The sequence below is a fragment of the Ranitomeya variabilis genome, chromosome 1, assembly GCF_051348905.1.
Source record: "Ranitomeya variabilis isolate aRanVar5 chromosome 1, aRanVar5.hap1, whole genome shotgun sequence".
Classification (NCBI taxonomy): Eukaryota; Metazoa; Chordata; class Amphibia; order Anura; family Dendrobatidae; genus Ranitomeya; species Ranitomeya variabilis.
In genome coordinates this window covers 457,269,463-457,289,251 of record NC_135232.1, presented here as the reverse complement: position 1 = coordinate 457,289,251, position 19,789 = coordinate 457,269,463, and the positions used below count along the sequence as shown (strand labels likewise).

The 19,789-nt window shown below is 46.6% G+C and overlaps 1 protein-coding gene across 2 annotated transcripts in view; it reads right to left on the bottom strand.

Annotated features, from left to right (window-relative positions):
• Positions 1-6,435: 6,435 nt before the first annotated feature.
• The window catches only part of LOC143777595 (prostaglandin reductase 1-like), a 117,279-nt gene continuing 103,925 nt past the window's right edge, over positions 6,436-19,789 (bottom strand). For both annotated transcript variants that reach the window (XM_077267359.1, XM_077267443.1), the window contains one exon: positions 6,436-6,667. In XM_077267359.1, the coding sequence (XP_077123474.1) occupies positions 6,554-6,667 (114 nt within the window). In that variant the 3' untranslated portion in view covers positions 6,436-6,553. The remainder of the gene's footprint in view (positions 6,668-19,789) is intronic.

Genomic DNA, 19,789 nt, shown 5'->3' with positions numbered 1-19,789 from the left:
AAACGGCCTGTTGACGTTTGGCCACGGCTGTGCTCATGTCGGTCGTAACAGGTAAACGTTCATCACGGGTCCATGTGGAGGTGGACTGTGACGGCTCCTGCAGTGATGATTCTGAGGAACTGGTGTAAGAGGAGGAGTCAATGCGTACAGAATGGATTCCTGCAATCCTTGGAGTGGGCAGGACACGTCCTGCGCCACTCGCACAATCTGTACCCGGCTCAACGACATTAACCCAATGGGCAGTGAGGGAAAGGTATCGCCCCTGTCCATGTTGACTGGTCCACGCATCGGTGGTGAGGTGGACCTTGCTACTGACGGCGTTCAGTAGCGCGTGTTTTATGTGTCCCTCCACATGCTTGTGCAGGGCAGGGACAGCTTGCCTGCTGAAGTAAAAGCAGCTGGGCACATTGTACTGTGGGACTGCCAATGACATCAAGTCACGGAAGCTGTCAGTCTCCACCAGCCTGAATGACAGCATTTCCAGTGACAGAAGTTTGGCAATGCCTGCAGTCAGAGCCTGTGCTCGTGGGTGGTTTGACGAGAAAGGCCGCCTTTTCTCCCATGCCTGTACTACCGATGGCTGTAGACTGGGCTGGGAGTGTGTGGATGACTGGGAAAGTGGTGCTGCGGGTGGAATTACAGTGGGTCTCTGGACAACAGGGCCAGAGGTTCTTCCACGGCGATCCTGGGAGGAAGCCGAACCAGCTGCGTGTGAGCTGGAGGAAGAGGCAACACGAGCTGAAGAGGTGGTAGCTGCCGCTGTTGGTTGGCCTAGCTCTTCAGTGTGTTTTTCTAACTCCGCCGCGTGTCTGTTGCGCACATGTTTCCACATGTTGGAGGTATTGAGGTTGCTGACATTTCAACCTCTTTTGACTTTGTGATGACACACCTTGCATTTGACATAGCAAATGTCATCTGCAACCGTGTCAAAAAAGGGCCAGACACTGCAAGTCTTGGGAGCGCCCTTTTTGGCTTTTGGAACAGACATGCTCCTAACGGGTGCCAAAGTGGAGGCTACAGGCTGCGCAGTCTTCCCCCTCCCTCTACCTCTTTGGCCCGTTCTAGGAATCTCTTCCTCGGAGCTGCTCCCACCACCTTCCTGTCCCTCACGCCACGATGGGTCAAGGACCTCATCATCTACACTACCCTCTGCCACCAACTGCTCCTCCTGGGTAGTCTCAGCAGCAGAGCACGCACCAGAAAGTGGCACCTGAGTGTCATCATCAGCGGATGCGGCCTGCGATGTGGTGACCGGAGGCACTGGCCCACCCGCCTCTTCAGACTCAGAGAGAAAAAGCTGTTGGGCATCACTGCACCCTGCCTCTTCTTCCATTTCTCCAATGCTGCTTGGCTGGCCCCCTGTTTCCAAGCCAAGAGATTCAGAGAACAGAAGTAGAGACGGCTCCTGTCCTGGGCTCTCTGTCTGCCTGGCCAATTTGGCAGGTGGTGAAGAGACAGATGGCTGCTCTCCAGTGCTCTGTGTCTGAGAGGATGTGGCACTAATTGAAGTCGATGCGTTAGCTGCCATTCATCCGACAACGGCTTCAATTTGGTCTTCACGCAGCAGCGGTGTACGGCGCTCTGCGACAAAGCTGCGCATGAAGGACTGTTCCTTGGTGAAACTGGGTGCTGAGGAGTCACCGGTGCCCGCAGCAGGAACAGAATCCCCACGTCCTCTCCCTGCTCCGCGCCCACGTGCCTTACTCCCTGCCTTCTTCATCTTGGTTGACTGATAAAGATAAGCAGAAAAGTACTAACTGCTTTGTGTGCTTATTCCTGAACAGCTCCGAGTCCTAACAGGTATAGGAAACACTAATTTTCTAAAGTGTGGACTAGACTTTAATATGAGCTAATGTGGCCTACACAAATGTAAAGTGGTGTGTTTGGTGAACTTTATTATTTATTTATTTTTTGGGGGCTGAACTGACAACAGAGAGAGTTGCAGTCACACGGAGACCGTGCAGACAGCCGTGAACGGCGCTGCAAGGCCCAAAAAAACTCCTCTACTTTATCCTATGTAGTGTTTTTCCACAAGTTAGCTGGATACGGGTGGAAAGACACTAATAGGAATTTTTTGAAAAAATGTGCAGCAGCCTGCACTACTTAAAACAAAATGAAAATTGATTTTGCGGTATGACGCAGTGAAGAACCCTGAGCTGGATACAACCAGGCTATGGCTGCTCACAGACTACAGGGCGAGCTGCAGTCACACGGAGACCGTACAGACAGCCGTAAACGGCGCTGCAAGGCCCAAAAAACCTCCTCTACTTTATCCTATGTAGTGTTTTTCCACAAGTTAGCTGGATACGGGTGGAAAGACACTAATAGGAAATTTTTGAAAAAATGTGCAGCAGCCTGCACTACTTAAAACAAAAGGAAAATTGATTTTACGGTATGACGCAGTGAAGAACCCTGAGCTGGATACAACCAGGCTATGGCTGCTCACAGACTACAGGGCGAGCTGCAGTCACACGGAGACCGTGCAGACAGCCGTAAACGGCGCTGCAAGGCCCAAAAAAACCTCCTCTACTTTATCCTATGTAGTGTTTTTCCACAAGTTAGCTGGATACGGGTGGAAAGACACTAATAGGAAATTTTTGAAAAAATGTGCAGCAGCCTGCACTACTTAAAACAAAAGGAAAATTGATTTTACGGTATGACGCAGTGAACAACCCTGAGCTGGATACAACCAGGCTATGGCTGCTCACAGACTACAGGGCGAGCTGCAGTCACACGGAGATCGTGCAGACAGCCGTAAACGGCGCTGCAAGGCCCAAAAAACCTCCTCTACTTTATCCTATGTAGTGTTTTTCCACAAGTTAGCTGGATACAGGTGGAAAGACACTAATAGGAATTTTTTGAAAAAATGTGCAGCAGCGTGCACTACTTAAAACAAAATGAAAATTGATTTTACGGTATGACGCAGTGAACAACCCTGAGCTGGATACAACCAGGCTATGGCTGCTCACAGACTACAAGGCGAGCTGCAGTCACACGGAGACCGTGCAGACAGCCGTAAACGGCGCTGCAAGGCCCAAAAAACCTCCTCTACTTTATCCTATGTAGTGTTTTTCCACAAGTTAGCTGGATACGGGTGGAAAGTCACTAATAGGAATTATTACAAAAAATGAGCAGCAGACTACACTACTTGAAAAAAAAAAAAAAAAAAGAACAGTATGAGGCAATGAACCACCCTCCCTGAACTGAATACAACCAGCTATGGATGGCCTATGGCTGCACACAGACTAGAGAGTGGGCTGCACTCACACACACACACACACACACAGACCTTGCAGATCGCTGTGAAAACAGCGCTGCCAGGCAAAAGCAAGGTGATTAGTAGGTGAACACAGCGGCCATAATATCAACCAATACCTTGCATACATTGTTATGTTTTTGGTGCACTGTACATTTTTCCAGGGTGCGCCTGGGCCCTAGATGGCTCTGTACACTGTGGCCTCTGTTCACACAGGATGCATCATGGTTAGCCCGCTATATTTATGGCGTCATTAATAGGCTTTTCACCATATACTTTGCAGTCCTGTGTGAACATGCCACATACAGACTATTTTTTGCACGGGTGCTCCAAGCAGCCAATTCCTGATTGTAGGTTGGCTGCATCGGTATTATTTGCACCTGTGTTGTTTGCTATCTTTACTTGGGCCTGGTGCACCCTGGGTAGTGCAATTGTTGGAGGCCTTGAACAGGTAAGCATGCCTGTGTTCTGGTGTTTTTTTTGAGTTTAGTGGAGGTTTTCCTCCAATGGTGTTTTTTTAGATTAGGACTGCCAAGATACAAGGACCCTTGACGTGGGTTGGCAGCTTCAATATTGTGGCCATAATATCAACCAATACCTTGCATACATTGTTATGTTTTTGGTGCACTGTACATTTTTCCAGGGTGCGCCTGGGCCCTAGATGGCTCTGTACACTGTGGCTTCTGTTCACACAGGATGCATCATGGTTAGCCCGCTATATATATGGCGTCATTAATAGGCTTTTCACCATATACTTTGCAGTCCTGTGTGAACATGCCACATACAGACTATTTTTTGCACGGGTGCTCCAAGCAGCCAATTCCTGATTGTAGGTTGGCTGCATCGGTATTATTTGCACCTGTGTTGTTTGCTATCTTTACTTGGGCCTGGTGCACCCTGGGTAGTGCAATTGTTGGAGGCCTTGAACAGGTAAGCATGCCTGTGTTCTGGTGTTTTTTTTGAGTTTAGTGGAGGTTTTCCTCCAATGGTGTTTTTTTAGATTAGGACTGCCAAGATACAAGGACCCTTGACGTGGGTTGGCAGCTTCAATATTGTGGCCATAATATCAACCAATACCTTGCATACATTGTTATGTTTTTGGTGCACTGTACATTTTTCCAGGGTGCGCTTGGGCCCTAGATGGCTCTGTACACTGTGGCCTCTGTTCACACAGGATGCATCATGGTTAGCCCGCTATATTTATGGCGTCATTAATAGGCTTTTCACCATATACTTTGCAGTCCTGTGTGAACATGCCACATACAGACTATTTTTTGCACGGGTGCTCCAAGCAGCCAATTCCTGATTGTAGGTTGGCTGCATCGGTATTATTTGCACCTGTGTTGTTTGCTATCTTTACTTGGGCCTGGTGCACCCTGGGTAGTGCAATTGTTGGAGGCCTTGAACAGGTAAGCATGCCTGTGTTCTGGTGTTTTTTTTGAGTTTAGTGGAGGTTTTCCTCCAATGGTGTTTTTTTAGATTAGGACTGCCAAGATACAAGGACCCTTGACGTGGGTTGGCAGCTTCAATATTGTGGCCATAATATCAACCAATACCTTGCATACATTGTTATGTTTTTGGTGCACTGTACATTTTTCCAGGGTGCGCCTGGGCCCTAGATGGCTCTGTACACTGTGGCCTCTGTTCACACAGGATGCATCATGGTTAGCCCGCTATATTTATGGCGTCATTAATAGGCTTTTCACCATATACTTTGCAGTCCTGTGTGAACATGCCACATACAGACTATTTTTTGCACGGGTGCTCCAAGCAGCCAATTCCTGATTGTAGGTTGGCTGCATCGGTATTATTTGCACCTGTGTTGTTTGCTATCTTTACTTGGGCCTGGTGCACCCTGGGTAGTGCAATTGTTGGAGGCCTTGAACAGGTAAGCATGCCTGTGTTCTGGTGTTTTTTAACACAGCGGTTGCTAAATTAGCCTTGGAAAAGCACAAAGAAGCAAATCGCTATCTCTAAACTGGCCCTCAGTCAGCAAACAGCGTCCTGTCACTAACTGAATTCACAGCAGAGTGAGCGAAAAATGGCACCAGCGACTTTTAAACTGCATCATGACATCATTTCAGCAGCCAATCACAGCCTTGACAGTAGTTTCATGCCCTCCATGCTGAACAGGATGTGCCCACACTTGGAATCATTCTCATTGGCTGATTTCGTGAAAATTTGTGCGGTTTGAATCCTGGGAACTTCCGATTCCGGTATCCGATACGCGGCAAGTATCGGATCTCGGTATCGGAATTCCGATACCGCTAAGTATCGGCCGATAACCGATACTTGCGGTATCGGAATGCTCAACACTATTATTGTATGTTTCTGTGCTTTATTTAAGAAATTATCATTTATGAAATGACTGTCTTTGATTAGGTAAAGAATGAAAAACAAATAATGTAAAACACATGAAGAGGTTGTCCACTACTCGGACAATCACTTCTCAATCCTTATGTTTCCTTCTCTTAAAACAATAACACTTCTGCTCATCTCGGTAGCTGGCGCTGTTCCAGTAGTGACAGTATTGGCTCTCCCGTGGCTCACGTGAAATTATTTCCTCCAGATGTCTGTGATTTCTTCGAAGGCAGGGAGAGTTAAGCCAGTTCTGATTAGCCATAGGGATCACTTGGTGTAATAGACTCTCGCCTACCATCGAAACCTTCAAAAAGAGCCTGAAGACCCACCTCTTCCGACAAGCCTACAACCTGCAGTAACCACCGATCGACCAAACCGCTGCACGACCAGCTCTACCCTCACCTACTGTATCCTCACCCATCCCTTGTAGATTGTGAGCCTTCGCGGGCAGGGTCCTCTCTCCTCCTGTACCAGTTATGACTTGTATTGAATAAGATTATTGTACTTGTTTTTATTATGTATACCCCTCCTTACATGTAAAGTGCCATGGAATAAATGGCGCTGTAACAATAAATAATAATAATAATAATGTCACACGATCTAGGGGAGAGCTAGTGCCAACACCGCTGGAACAGCACCGGCACCAGAGGTGGGTATAAGTCTTGTTATTTTACAAGGGGGAAACATAGGGATTCAGAAGGGGTTATCTGACCAGCGGACAACTCTTTTAAAGAACAAAAAGCTAAAGACAACAAGATCATTTTTTATTTTTATTCAGTGTAATAGAAAAGGGACAACTGTAATCTGGGTTGCTATGAAGAACTGCTATAAGTTTTGTCCAAACTATTTTTCAGATGCTCAAATTATTAGTAAAGCATCAGATTAACAGCTCAGCTCTTTTATTTTGACTTTCAGTAGAAATCAAGGCAACTTAAATTATTTGGCAGTTATGATGGCTTTTCCAGTGTTCTCCCCTTTAAGCATTCCAATAAAAGCAGAGGGCATGTTGTCAAATCCCCTAGTAATGTGCTCATGGTACTTTAATTTCCCCTGTGAAAAAATGAATAAATTATTGAATATGACAATAATAGCAATAAGGATACTAAAAGAAAAAGGAACATATTGATATTTAATACAAAGTATGAATAGATCTGAAAGAATAGGAAGCAACACATTATATATAGCACATCAACTAGTAATACTGTGTCATTCACAGGCCCTTATTTTCCCTTACGCATGGCGGTTCCAGTGCCTAGGGCAGCGGGTTGCAGGGGCAGTGCCTGGAACAAAATAAAAAAAATATATCTATCTATCTAAAGAAAATTTGGCAGCACTTTTTCTGATTATCTATCTATCTATATATCTATATATGATTGATAACATGCTTAAGTGGGCCAACTGCTAGTCTGGGGACACTAATGTCCCATCGACTAGTCAAAACCTCATTTGCATATCATACATGAACTTTAGAAATACTTTTTCTAAATATCTGTTTTATGTGTGTAATGTAATACAGGGACTGTTAGGCTGGGTATTTGAGTATTCATATATGCAGACACAACTGCTGTTAGTTCTGGGGGCACGAGAGACCTGACAGGTTCCCTTTAGTAGCCCTCTGTGACTGTACTTGTACACATACTGGCTGGTGACCAGTTCATGCAATATTATGTGAATCCTCTATTTATTATATTGCTGGCTGGACCATACAATATAAGCACTTTTTACCATTTATCTTTCATGTCCCCCCTCATAGATTGTAAGCTTGCGAGCAGGGACCTCACACCTTTTTGGTATCTGTTGAGTTATGTTATTCTGTAATGTCTGCTGATGACCACCGTGCCTGTCATTACGATAATCCTGTGAACACTGACTTGTGGTCGGTAGGGTTGAGCGAAATGGATCGGTCATTTTCAAAAGTCGCCGACTTTTGGCAAAGTCGGGTTTCATGAAACCCAATCTGATCCAGAGCGTGGGATCGGCCATGCGGTACATGATCTTCGCGCCAAAGTCGCGTTTCCAATGACGCTTAAAGCGCCATTTCTCAGCCAATGAAGGTGCACGCAGAGTGTGGGCAGCGTGATGACATAGGTCCTGGTCCCTACCATCTTAGAGAAGGGCATTGCAGTGATTGGCTTGCTTTCTGCGGCGTCACAGGGGCTATAAAGGGGCGTGCACGCCGACCGCCATCTTACTGCTGCTGATCTGAGCATAGGGAGAGGATGCTGCCGCTTCGTCAGAAGCAGGGATAGCGTTAGGCAGGGTAAATTAACCCCAAAACCGCTTGTGCTGTAACGATTTCCACTGTCCAACACCACCTTTTCTTTGCAGGGACAGTGGAGACTAGATTTCTGTGCAACAGCTCTGTAGGTTATAAGGCTCCCTGATAGCTGCGTTGCTGTGTGTACGCCGCTGTACAAACCAACTGCTTTTTTCAAAGCACAAATCCTGTTGCTCCTTCCTTTCTGCACAGCTATCTTGTTTGTTTGTCCACACTTTTGACTTTTGTGTGCAGCAGTCCATTTTATTGCTGCCTGACATACTTTTCTGAGATTACTGTAGGGAGATAGTAATTGTAGTATAGTCCGTTTTTTTTTTTTTGTTTTTTTTGTTATATCTCTTCAAGCCACTTTCTGCCACAGAAAATATACTCTAATACAGTGGCCCTGATTTCTTCACTAGTCTCCCTGAAAAAAAAAAAAGGGGCAGATTAAAATTGGCAAATCTGCATCAGTGCCAGTCCTGTCTGTGGCATCTGTCTTTCATTTTCTGCCACAGAAAACCTACTGTATAACAGTGGGCCTGATTTCTTCACAATTCTCCCATAAAAAATAAAACAAGTGGGAGATTAAGATTGGCAAATCTGCATCAGTGCCAGTCCTGTGTGTGGCATCTGTCTTTGTTTTTCTGCCACAGAAAACCTACTGTACAACAGTGGGCCTGATTTCTTCACAATTCTCCCATAAAAAATAAAACAAGTGGGAGATTAAGACTGGCAAATCTGCATCAGTGCCAGTCCTGTGTGTGGCATCTGTCTTTCATTTTCTGCCACAGAAAACCTACTGTATAACAGTGGGCCTGATTTCTTCACAATTCTCCCAGAAAAAATAAAACAAGTGGGAGATTAAGATTGGCAAATCTGCATCAGTGCCAGTCCTGTGTGTGGCATCTGTCTTTGTTTTTCTGCCACAGAAAACCTACTGTATAACAGTGGGCCTGATTTCTTCAAAATTCTCCCAGAAAAAAAAAACAAGCGGGAGATTAAGATTGGCAAATCTGCATCAGTGCCAGTCCTGTGTGTGGCATCTGTCTTTCTTTTTCTGCCACAGAAAACCTACAGTATAACAGTGGGCCTGATTTCTTCACAATTCTCCCAGAAAAAAAAAAAAAGTGGGAGATTAAGATTGGCAAATCTGCATCAGTGCCAGTCCTGTGTGTGGCATCTGTCTTTCTTTTTCTGCCACAGAAAACCTAGAGTATAACAGTGGGCCTGATTAAATCACTTGTCTCCCATATCCAAAAACATTTTTTTAAATAAAGGGAGAATAATCTTGCCAAATCTGTGCATCTGTGCCAGTGCTGTCTGTGGTATCTGTCAGTCATTTTGTGCCACAGGAACTATACTGTGATATAGTGGGCCTGATTAAATCCCTTGTCTCCCATATCAAAAAAAGAGGGACATTTCTTTTGCCAGTGTGTGCATCTGCGTCAGTCCTGTTAGTGTCATATCTGCCAGCCTCTTTCTGCCAATCAAACTGTGTAGTGTAATACAGTGGGCCTGATTTTTCCCTGCATTCTCCCACACATAAAGAGGGACATTTCTATTGCCAGTGTGTGCATCTGCGTCAGTCCTGTTAGTGCCATATCTGCCAGCCTCTTTCTGCCAATCAAACTGTGTTGTGTAATACAGTGGGACAGATTTTTCCCTGCATTCTCCCACACATAAAGAGGGACATTTCTATTGCCAGTGTGTGCATCTGCGTCAGTCCTGTTAGTGTCATATCTGCCAGCCTCTTTCTGCCAATCAAACTGTGTAGTGTAATACAGTGGGCCTGGATTTTTCCCTGCATTTTCCCACACATAAAGAGGGACATTTCTATTGCCAGTGTGTGCATCTGCGTCAGTCCTGTTAGTGCCATATCTGCCAGCCTCTTTCTGCCAATCACACAGTGTAGTGTAATACAGTGGGCCTGATTTTTCCCTGCATTCTCCCACACATAAAGAGGGACATTTCTATTGCCAGTGTGTGCATCTGCGTCACTCCTGTTAGTGCCATATCTGCCAGCCTCTTTCTGCCAATCACACAGTGTAGTGTAATACAGTGGGCCTGATTTTTCCCTGCATTCTCCCACACATAAAGAGGGACATTTCTATTGCCAGTGTGTGCATCTGCGTCAGTCCTGTTAGTGTCATATCTGCCAGCCTCTTTCTGCCAATCAAACAGTGTAGTGTAATACAGTGGCCCTGATTTTTTCCTGCATTCTCCCACACATAAAAAAGGGAGATTTAAATTCACAACAAGTTCACGTACACCTTCTACCTGGTTTTACAGGACCACATAACGGTTGTTAGTTTGGTTACATTTTTCCAAGAATGAGGAAGTCTGGTGGAAGAGGTCGTGGCCGTGGGCGTTCATTGCCAGCTGGTAATGATGGTAGTGGTGGTGGTCGTGGAGCATCAGGTGGTCGTGGGAAAAGCAATATAGCCCCTAAGTCTCGAGTTGTTGAGCCAGCGTCATCGTCTGGCTACACAAGGCCTCGAAGGCTCCCTTTTCTGGGAGTAGGAAAACCGCTTTTGAAGTCGGAGCAGCAGGAACAAGTTTTGGCTTTCATTGCTGACTCTGCCTCTAGCTCTTTCGCCTCCTCCTCGGAAAGTGCCAAATGTCAGAGCAGCGCGTCGTCAGTGGATGCTCCCGGTCAGGAACAAGTCGCTTCCTTGTGTCCTTCACCCAGAACAACAGTGAAGGATGCATCAGGCGACACAACAGGTTACTCCATGGAGCTCTTTACACATACCGTGCCTGGGTTAGAAAGGGAAATTGTTAACAGGCTATGCCCATTACAAGATGAATCGGACATGGAGTGCACAGATGCACAGTCACAGCCAGATTATTATGCTGTTCCTTTGACTCAGATCAGAACATTGCCCTCGCAGTGTACTGATCCAGAATCTGACCCCGATGAGACTATGGAGCCCCGTCACGAACGCTATAGCACCGGCTTACACGGTGACCCAGAGGAAGGTGCACAGGACATAGAAGAGGAGGTCATAGATGACCCAGTTGTTGACCCCGATTGGCAGCCATTGGGGGAACAGGGTGCAGGCGGCAGTAGCTCTGAAGCGGAGGAGTAGGAGCCGCAGCAGGCATCAACATCGCAACAGGTTCCATCTGGCAGGCCCGTATCTGGCCAAAAATGTGTGGCAAAACCAAAACCAGTTGTAGGACAGCGTGGCCATCCGGTTAAAGTAGCTCAGTGTGCAATGACTGAAAAGGTATCTGATAGTAGGAAGAGTGCAGTCTGGAATTTTTTTAACCAAGATCCCAATGATCAGTGCAAAGTCATCTGTAAGAAATGCTCAAGGACCTTCAGCAGAGGTCAGAATGTTAAAAATCTAAATACAAGTTGCATGCGTAGACATTTAACCACCATGCACTTGCAAGCCTGGACAAACTACCAAACGTCCCTTAACGTTGTAGCACCCTCTCACAATGAAGCTAGTCAGCAACGCGACATCCCTGCCCTCACTGTAAGCCCACCATTTACCACACCACCTGCAGGTAATGTGGCGGTTTTGTCGCAAGGCCAAAGCAGTCAGGGAATCACCAGGTTCATGGTAGGAAAAACTGTATGTAGGGCAACAGCAAGAATACCATCACCAACCCTCTCTCAGTCACCCATGCCCACCGGCACCCCCGCTAGTTCCACCCTATGCAGCTCTCCAGTCCAGCTCACCCTACATGAGACTCTCGTTAGGAAAAGGAAGTACTCATCCTCGCATCCGCGTACACAGGGTTTGAACGCCCACATTGCTAGACTAATCTCTTTAGAGATGATGCCCTACCGATTAGTTGAAAGCGAAGCTTTCAAAGCCCTGATGGACTACGCTGTACCACGCTACGAGCTACCCAGTCGACACTTTTTTTTCGAGAAAAGCCATCCCAGCCCTCCACCAGCATGTAAAAGACCGCATTGTCCATGCGCTCAGGCAATCTGTGAGTAGAAAGGTGCACCTGACAACAGATGCTTGGACCAGTAGGCATGGCCAGGGGCGTTACGTCTCCATCACGGCACACTGGGTTAATGTGGTGGATGCAGGGTCCACAGGGGACAGCAATATTGGGACAGTTCTTTCTAGCCCACGGTCTAGGAAACAGTTGGCTGTAGGCGTTCGTCCCCCCTCCTCCTCCTCGTCCTCCAGCAGAAGCGAGAGCTCGTCCACAGACCGCAGTCGCACGACCACTCCATCCGCAGCTGCCACTGTTGCACACGAGGTGTCCCATTATGGAACAGCTAGTGGCAAGCATCAGCAGGCTGTATTGGCAATGAAGTGTTTGGGCGACAACAGACACACCGCGGAAGTTCTGTCCGAGTTCTTGCAGCAAGAAACTCAGTCATGGCTGGGCACTGTACATCTTGAGGCAGGCAAGGTAGTGAGTGATAACGGAAGGAACTTTATGGCTGCCATAGCCCTTTCACAACTGAAACACATTCCTTGCCTGGCTCACACCTTAAACCTGGTGGTGCAGTGCTTTCTGAAAAGTTATCCGGGGTTACCCGACATGCTCCTGAAAGTGCACAGACTTTGCTCGCACATCCGCCGTTCGCCCGTACACTGCAGCCGTATGCAGAACCATCAGCGGTCTTTGCAACTTCCCCAGCATCGCCTAATCATCGATGTTGCAACAAGGTGGAACTCCACACTGCACATGCTTCAGAGACTGTGCAATCAGAGGCGTGCTGTTATGTATTTGTGGGAGGATACACATACACGGGTAGGCAGTTGGATGGCAGACATGGAGTTGTCAGGTGTGCAGTGGTCGAAGCTAAAAGACCTGTGTCAAGTCCTTCAGTGTTTTGAGGAATGCACACGGCTGGTTAGTGCAGACAACGCCGTAATAAGCATGAGCATCCCCCTAATGAGTCTGCTGATGCAAAGTCTGACGCACATAAAGGAGCAGGCGTCTGCAGCCGAGGACGAGGGAAGCCTTGATAACAGTCAGCCATTGTCTGCTCAGGGAAGTCTACAGGACGAGGTGGCGGGCGAAGAGGAGGAGGACGAGGAGGATGATGGGGATGAGTATTTTTTGGATGAGGAAGCTTCTCAGGGGGCAATAGAAACTGCTGGCGGTGCAAGGCCGGGTTCCGGGTTTTTGAGGGAGACAAGTGACGTTGATTTGCCAGAAAGTGTGCCTCAACCCAGCATATGCACTGACTTGACAACTGGAACATTGGCCCACATGGCGGATTATGCCTTGCGTATCCTCAAAAGGGACCCACGCATTATAAAAATGATGACTGATGACGATTACTGGTTGGCCTGCCTCCTTGATCCTCGCTATAAAGGCAAATTGCAAAATATCATGCCACATGAGAACCTCGAACCAATATTGGCAACCAAACAAGCTACTCTTGTAGACTGTTTGATTCAGGCATTCCCAGCACACAGCGCCGGTGATGATTCTCACACGAGCTGCAGGGGGCAACAGGGCAGAGGTGTTAGAGGTGCACAAATCAGAAGTGGCGTAGGACAGAGGGGTTTTCTGACCAGGTTGTGGAGTGATTTCGCAATGACCGCAGACACGACAGGTACAGCAGCATCAATTCAAAGTGACAGGAGACAACATTTGTCCAGTATGGTTACTAACTATTTTTCCTCCATTACCGATGTTCTCCCTCAACCGTCATTCCCCTTTGATTACTGGGCATCCAAAATAGACACCTGGCCTGAATTGGCCGAATATGCATTGCATGAGCTTGCTTGCCCAGCAGCTAGTGTGCTATCAGAAAGAGTATTCAGTGCTGCTGGTTCAATACTGACCAAAAAAGGACTCGTCTGGCTACTCAAAATGTTGATGATCTAACCTTCATTAAAATGAACCAATCGTGGATTTCAAATTATTTTGCCCCACCTTTCCCGGCTGACACCTAGCTTTCCTGTAAAAAGGTCTTGCTTTGGGACTGGTGTTACTGACTGTTCCAATATCTTAATTTGCAGCTGCTGTTTGTCCAGCATACGACATGTTTACACCTCCCTAAATGGCCCAACTCCCCCCACGGGGCCGTGGTCTCGCCACTTGGCGCAAGCACCCGACAGAGTGCCGTTTGTCTGAAGAGGTGGGTGTGCCCACTTTTGGTCGACGGCACTGGCACTGGGTCCCTCATAGTACAATGAAGTGTCTCTGGCGGTGGTGGCGCGCACCCAACGTCAGACACACCGTTGTAACATGAGGGGCCCTTGGCTTGTACCGCCGGCCAGGAGAGACTGTCCCCCCCCAGGTCAAACAGTACTCTACCACTTGCAAAATTATCTCTCGCTGCTCCACCACTGTTTAGTCTATGCGCTGAAATACTTCAATGGCTGGCACAGACAATAACAATTTGTTGACATGTATGATGCTAGTTAAAATAGTCAGGGGCCCTGTCCTACATTTACACCAGTAAATACTTTGCGCCAAATTACAATGTCTGAAAGTCAGCATAGGAGCACACCCCTGTAAGTATGTCACCCTTTTTTTTTTTTTTGGGAGTACTTAGTGTGTCAGACACTCCTTCCAATTGTCCTCCGCTGACCACACCAATGCTGCCTGTGTACCCCTGCCACATAATGGAAGCTGCATAGAGACTATTTTAATAATTTAGGCCTAGGAAGTCTGTTTGCGGTCCCTCCTTCCAATTGTCCTCCGCTGACCACACCAATGCTGCCTGTGTACCCCTGTAGCCAAATTTAAGCTGCATATAGCCTATTTTATATTTTTAGGCCTAGGAGGTCTGTCTGCGGTCCCTCCTTCCAATTGTCCTCCGCTGACCACACCAATGCTGCCTGTGTACCCCTGCCACATAATGGAAGCTGCATAGAGCCTATTTTATTATTTTAGGCCTAGGAAGTCTGTCTGTGGTCCCTCCTTCCAATTGTCCTCCGCTGACCACACCAATGCTGCCTGTGTACCCCTGCCACATAATGGAAGCTGCATAGAGCCTATTTTATTATTTTAGGCCTAGGAAGTCTGTCTGTGGTCCCTCCTTCCAATTGTCCTCCGCTGACCACACCAATGCTGCCTGTGTACCCCTGTCACATAATGGAAGCTGCATATAGCCTATTTTATTATTTTAGGCCAAGGAAGTCTGTCTGCGGTCCCTCCTTCCAATTGTCCTTCGCTGACCACACCAATGTTGCCTGTGTACCCCTGTAACCAATGTAAAACTGCATAGAGCCAACTTTTTTAGTTAACACATACTACCTTTGTCTGTCTGCGCCACTCAATCACGCTGTCCTCCACTGAAAAAGCTGAGCTTCAACCTTCAGGCTCTCATTAAGTAGTTGTTAATGTAACACTGCAGTTGCCCTACTACTTTGGTTGGGGCCTAGTAACGGTGTCTGCCGCTCCTTGGTGTTCTCCTCCAGGTTTCCTTGTCTGAGCTTCAACCTTCAGGCTCTCATTAAGTAGTTTTTAATGTAACACTGCAGTTGCCCTACTACTTTGGTTGGGGCCTAGTAACGGTGTCTGCCGCTCCTTGGCGTTCTCCTCCTCCTTGGTGTTCTCATCCAGGTTTCCTTGTCTGAGCTTCAACCTTCAGGCTCTCATTAAGTAGTTTTTAATGTAACACTGCAGTTGCCCTACTACTTTGGTCGGGGTCTAGTAATGGTGTCTGCCGCTCCTTGGTGTTCTCCTCCTCCTTGGTGTTCTCCTCCAGGTTTCTTTGTCTGAGCTTCAACCTTCAGGCTCTCATTAAGTAGTTTTTAATGTAACACTGCAGTTGCCCTACTACTTTGGTTGGGGCCTAGTAACGGTGTCTGCCGCTCCTTGGTGTTCTCCTCCAGGTTTCCTTGTCTGAGCTTCAACCTTCAGGCTCTCATTAAGTAGTTGTTTATATAAGACAGCAGTTGCCCTACTACTTTGGTTGGGGCCTAGTAACGGTGTCTGCCGCTCCTTGGTGTTCTCCTCCTCCTTGGTGTTCGCCTCCATGTTTCCTTGTCTGAGCTTCAACCTTCAGGCTCTCATTAAGTAGTTGTTTATATAAGACAGCAGTTGCCCTACTACTTTGGTTGGGGCCTAATAACGGTGTCTGCCGCTCCTTGGTGTTCTCCTCCTCCTTGGTGTTCTCCTCCAGGTTTCCTTGTCTGAGCTTCAACCTTCAGGCTCTCATTAAGTAGTTGTTTATATAAGACAGCAGTTGCCCTACTACTTTGGTTGGGGCCTAGTAACGGTGTCTGCCGCTCCTTGGTGTTCTCCTCCAGGTTTCCTTGTCTGAGCTTCAACCTTCAGGCTCTCATTAAGTAGTTTTTAATGTAACACTGCAGTTGCCCTACTACTTTGGTTGGGGCCTTCTAACGGTGTCTGCCGCTCCTTGGTGTTCTCCTCCTCCTTGGTGTTCTCATCCAGGTTTCCTTGTCTGAGCTTCAACCTTCAGGCTCTCATTAAGTAGTTTTTAATGTAACACTGCAGTTGCCCTACTACATTGGTTGGGGCCTAGTAACGGTGTCTGCCGCTCCTTGGTGTTCTCCTCCAGGTTTCCTTGTCTGAGTTTCAACCTTCAGGCTCTCATTAAATAGTTTTTTATATAAGACAGCAGTTGCCCTACTACTTTGGTTGGGGCCTGGTAACGGTGTCTGCCGCTCCTTGGTGTTCTCCTCCTCCTTGGTGTTCTCCTCCAGGTTTCCTTGTCTGAGCTTCAACCTTCAGGCTCTCATTAAGTAGTTGTTTATATAAGACAGCAGTTGCCCTACTATTTTGGTTGGGGCCTAGTAACGGTGTCTGCCGCTCCTTGGTGTTCTCCTCCTCCTTGGTGTTCTCCTCCAGGTTTCCTTGTCTGAGCTTCAATCTTCAGGCTCTCATTAAGTAGTTGTTTATATAAGACAGCAGTTGCCCTGCTACTTTGGTTGGGGCCTAGTAACGGTGTCTGCCGCTCCTTGGTGTTCTCCTCCTCCTTGGTGTTCTCCTCCAGGTTTCCTTGTCTGAGCTTCAACCTTCAGGCTCTCATTAAGTAGTTTTTAATGTAACACTTCAGATGCCCTACTACTTTGGTTGGGGCCTAGTAACGGTGTCTGCCACTCCTTGGTGTTCTCCTCCAGGTTTCCTTGTCTGAGCTTCAACCTTCAGGCTCTCATTAAGTAGTTGTTTATATAAGACAGCAGTTGCCCTACTACTTTGGTTGGGGCCTAGTAACGGTGTCTGCCGCTCCTTGGTGTTCTCCTCCAGGTTTCCTTATCTGAGCTTCAACCTTCTGGCTCTCATTAAGTAGTTGTTTAGATAACACTGCATCAGGCCTACTACTTTGGTTGGGGCCTTCTAACGGTGTCTGCCGCTCCTGGGTTTCCTCCTTGGGTTTGTTTTTCTTGAGCTTCAACCTTCAGGCTCTCATTAGGTAGTTGTTAATGTAACACTGCAGTTGGCCTACTAGTTTGGTTGGGGCCTAGTAACGGTGTCTGCCGCTGCTTGGTGTTCTCCTCCACTGAACAAAGCAGTGCCGCCTGTTTCCTACTGTTACCAATTTAGAACTGCATTTAGCCTAGTTACTTATTTGGCCCTACTCACTGTGTCAGCCTCTCATTACAGTTGTCCTCCACTGAACAAAGCAATGCCGCCTGGTTAGTCCTGTTACCAATTTTGAACTGCATTTAGCCCACTTTATTATTTGGGCCTAGATCTGTGTTTCCTCCTCATCCTGCCCATTGCCCAGCCACTGCTAGATGAATCCGCTGGTACATTGACCCAGACCACTACATTCCCCTTGCACTCTACACAGCCAGAATCTGACCCTGCTGAAAGTCAGGTTCCTCTTCCCGCATACTATACCACCTTACACGGGGACAAAGAGGAAGGTGCAGGTGAAAGTGCAGGTTCCTTCATCAGCATACTCGTTGGCGACGTCACTGGCACAGGGCCCCTCATAGTACGCAAAAGTGTCGCTGCCGGTGGGAGGCGCCCCCGCCGTGCAAACACACCGCCGTACTGTGAGGGGCCCTGTGCCAGTGCCAATGCGCCCCCCCTGCTTGCTCAGGATCACAGCACTTGCAACGTTGAAATACTTACCTCTCCCTGCTCCACCGCCGTGACGTAGTCCACAATTCCTGGGCCCACTAAAAACTTTAACCAGCCCTACCCCCCACAACTTTAGCCAAATGACCCCCAATTTCCAATGCCTAACTATTATTATAAAGTAAATTAATATTGACAAGCTTCAGTAACAAGAATGAATGTTTTTGCCATTAAAATGGGCACTGTAGGTGTTTTCCTGGCCTCCACTCACTGCCGACTATGCTTCCCCATTGACTTGCATTTGGTTTCATGTTTCGGTCGATCCCCGACTTTTCGCGATAATTGGCCGATTTCACTCGACTCGACTTTTGACAAAGTCGGGTTTCGCAAAACCCGACTCGACCCCAAAAAAGTAAAAGTCGCTCAACCCTAGTGGTCGGTATTCATAGGAGATGCTAAAGACTTGCTATGTATAGCACAGGTGACAGGAGAATCACAGCTTCAAGTCTCCTAAGGGGACTATTAAATAAAGTTAAAAAAAAAAAAAGTTTTTAAAATATACAAAAAAACCCCACAAAAGTTAAAATCACCCCCATTTTGCCCCATCAAAAATTCAAAAAGTAAACATATTTGGTATCGCTGCAATCAGATATGTCCAATCTTTCAAAATATAAAATAAATTAATCTGCTTGGTAAACGGCATAAGGAGAAAAAAAAATCAAAATGCCAAAATTATGTTTTTTTGGTAACTAAAACATTGCAATAAAATGCAATACGAGACAATCAAAACATTGTATCTACCCCAAAATGGTATCAGTAAAAATGTCAGCTGAGGGCTCAAAAAATAAAGCAGCCTTTATTATTTCTAATTAAAAACACCCCCATAGACAAACACAAAGATATTTATATAAGTGCCAAACAAGTTGTTATCCTACATCGCAGATAGAGAATGAAGGATAAACTAAAAAATAATTGCATGGTCCACCACCGTCTCAGAAAGTGGTGACAAAAGCAGATTTTTTTTAAATGCAAATTTCTGACTTGTTTTTTACTAATTAAATACAAAAAACCTAATACTTGTTTGGCACCTGCGCACTCGTACTGACGAGGAGAATCATATTGGGAGGTAAGTTTTACTAAATAGTGAACATGACGAATAGAAAAACCAAAGGGACAATTGTGGATTTGCACTTTTTTTGGAATTTCACTGCACTTGGATTTTTTTCCCCAAAAATGGTGTCATTCAAAAGAACAATTTGTCCCACAAAAATATTCTTTATTGACGGAAAAATAAAAAAAATGATTGCTCTTGGAAGAAGGAGAGGAAACAATGAAAACGGAAAATGTGAAGATGTTAAATGACCGCCGATTTGCTATATGAAGCCGATCAGCAGTCGTTTAATAGCCTTTCTAGACAGAATGTGGCCTCACCTTCACCTTCAAGAGGAGCAGCGTGGTGCTGGATAGTGAAGAAGACAGCAATCGGTGAGTATATTAACACACTACACTTACATTTACACAGGTTTAGGGGAAAATAATTACCTATTTTATGTTTAATTTACAAAGGAGGGCACTAAGGTGCACCCTTTGCGCTACCAATCCCTTGTTATTATTGACAGCGCTCCTTTGGTAAGAGCGAGCACTGCGTAAAATTAGTTTCCAAGTCTGACACTGGAGGAGTGCAGCTGTTTTCTCCATGTCTCAGTGTGGACACACACAATGTGGCTTCATGCTTGATCTGATGAGTGATGACTGGTTCTTGCCCGTCTTTGGCAGCCACTCGACCGGCATCAGTGAAGAGGACGGGTGTTGAAGTGAGCAGATTTCGCAAGACACAAGGCCTGCTCCTCCTCACTGAAACCGTTTGCTTACTATTCTTTTAGAGCATCGAGTGGCAGCTGCAGACAGGCAGTGACCTAGTGTAAGAACATGCCCACAGCCACATTTTATGCACACCCGCATTGACACTTGGAGAG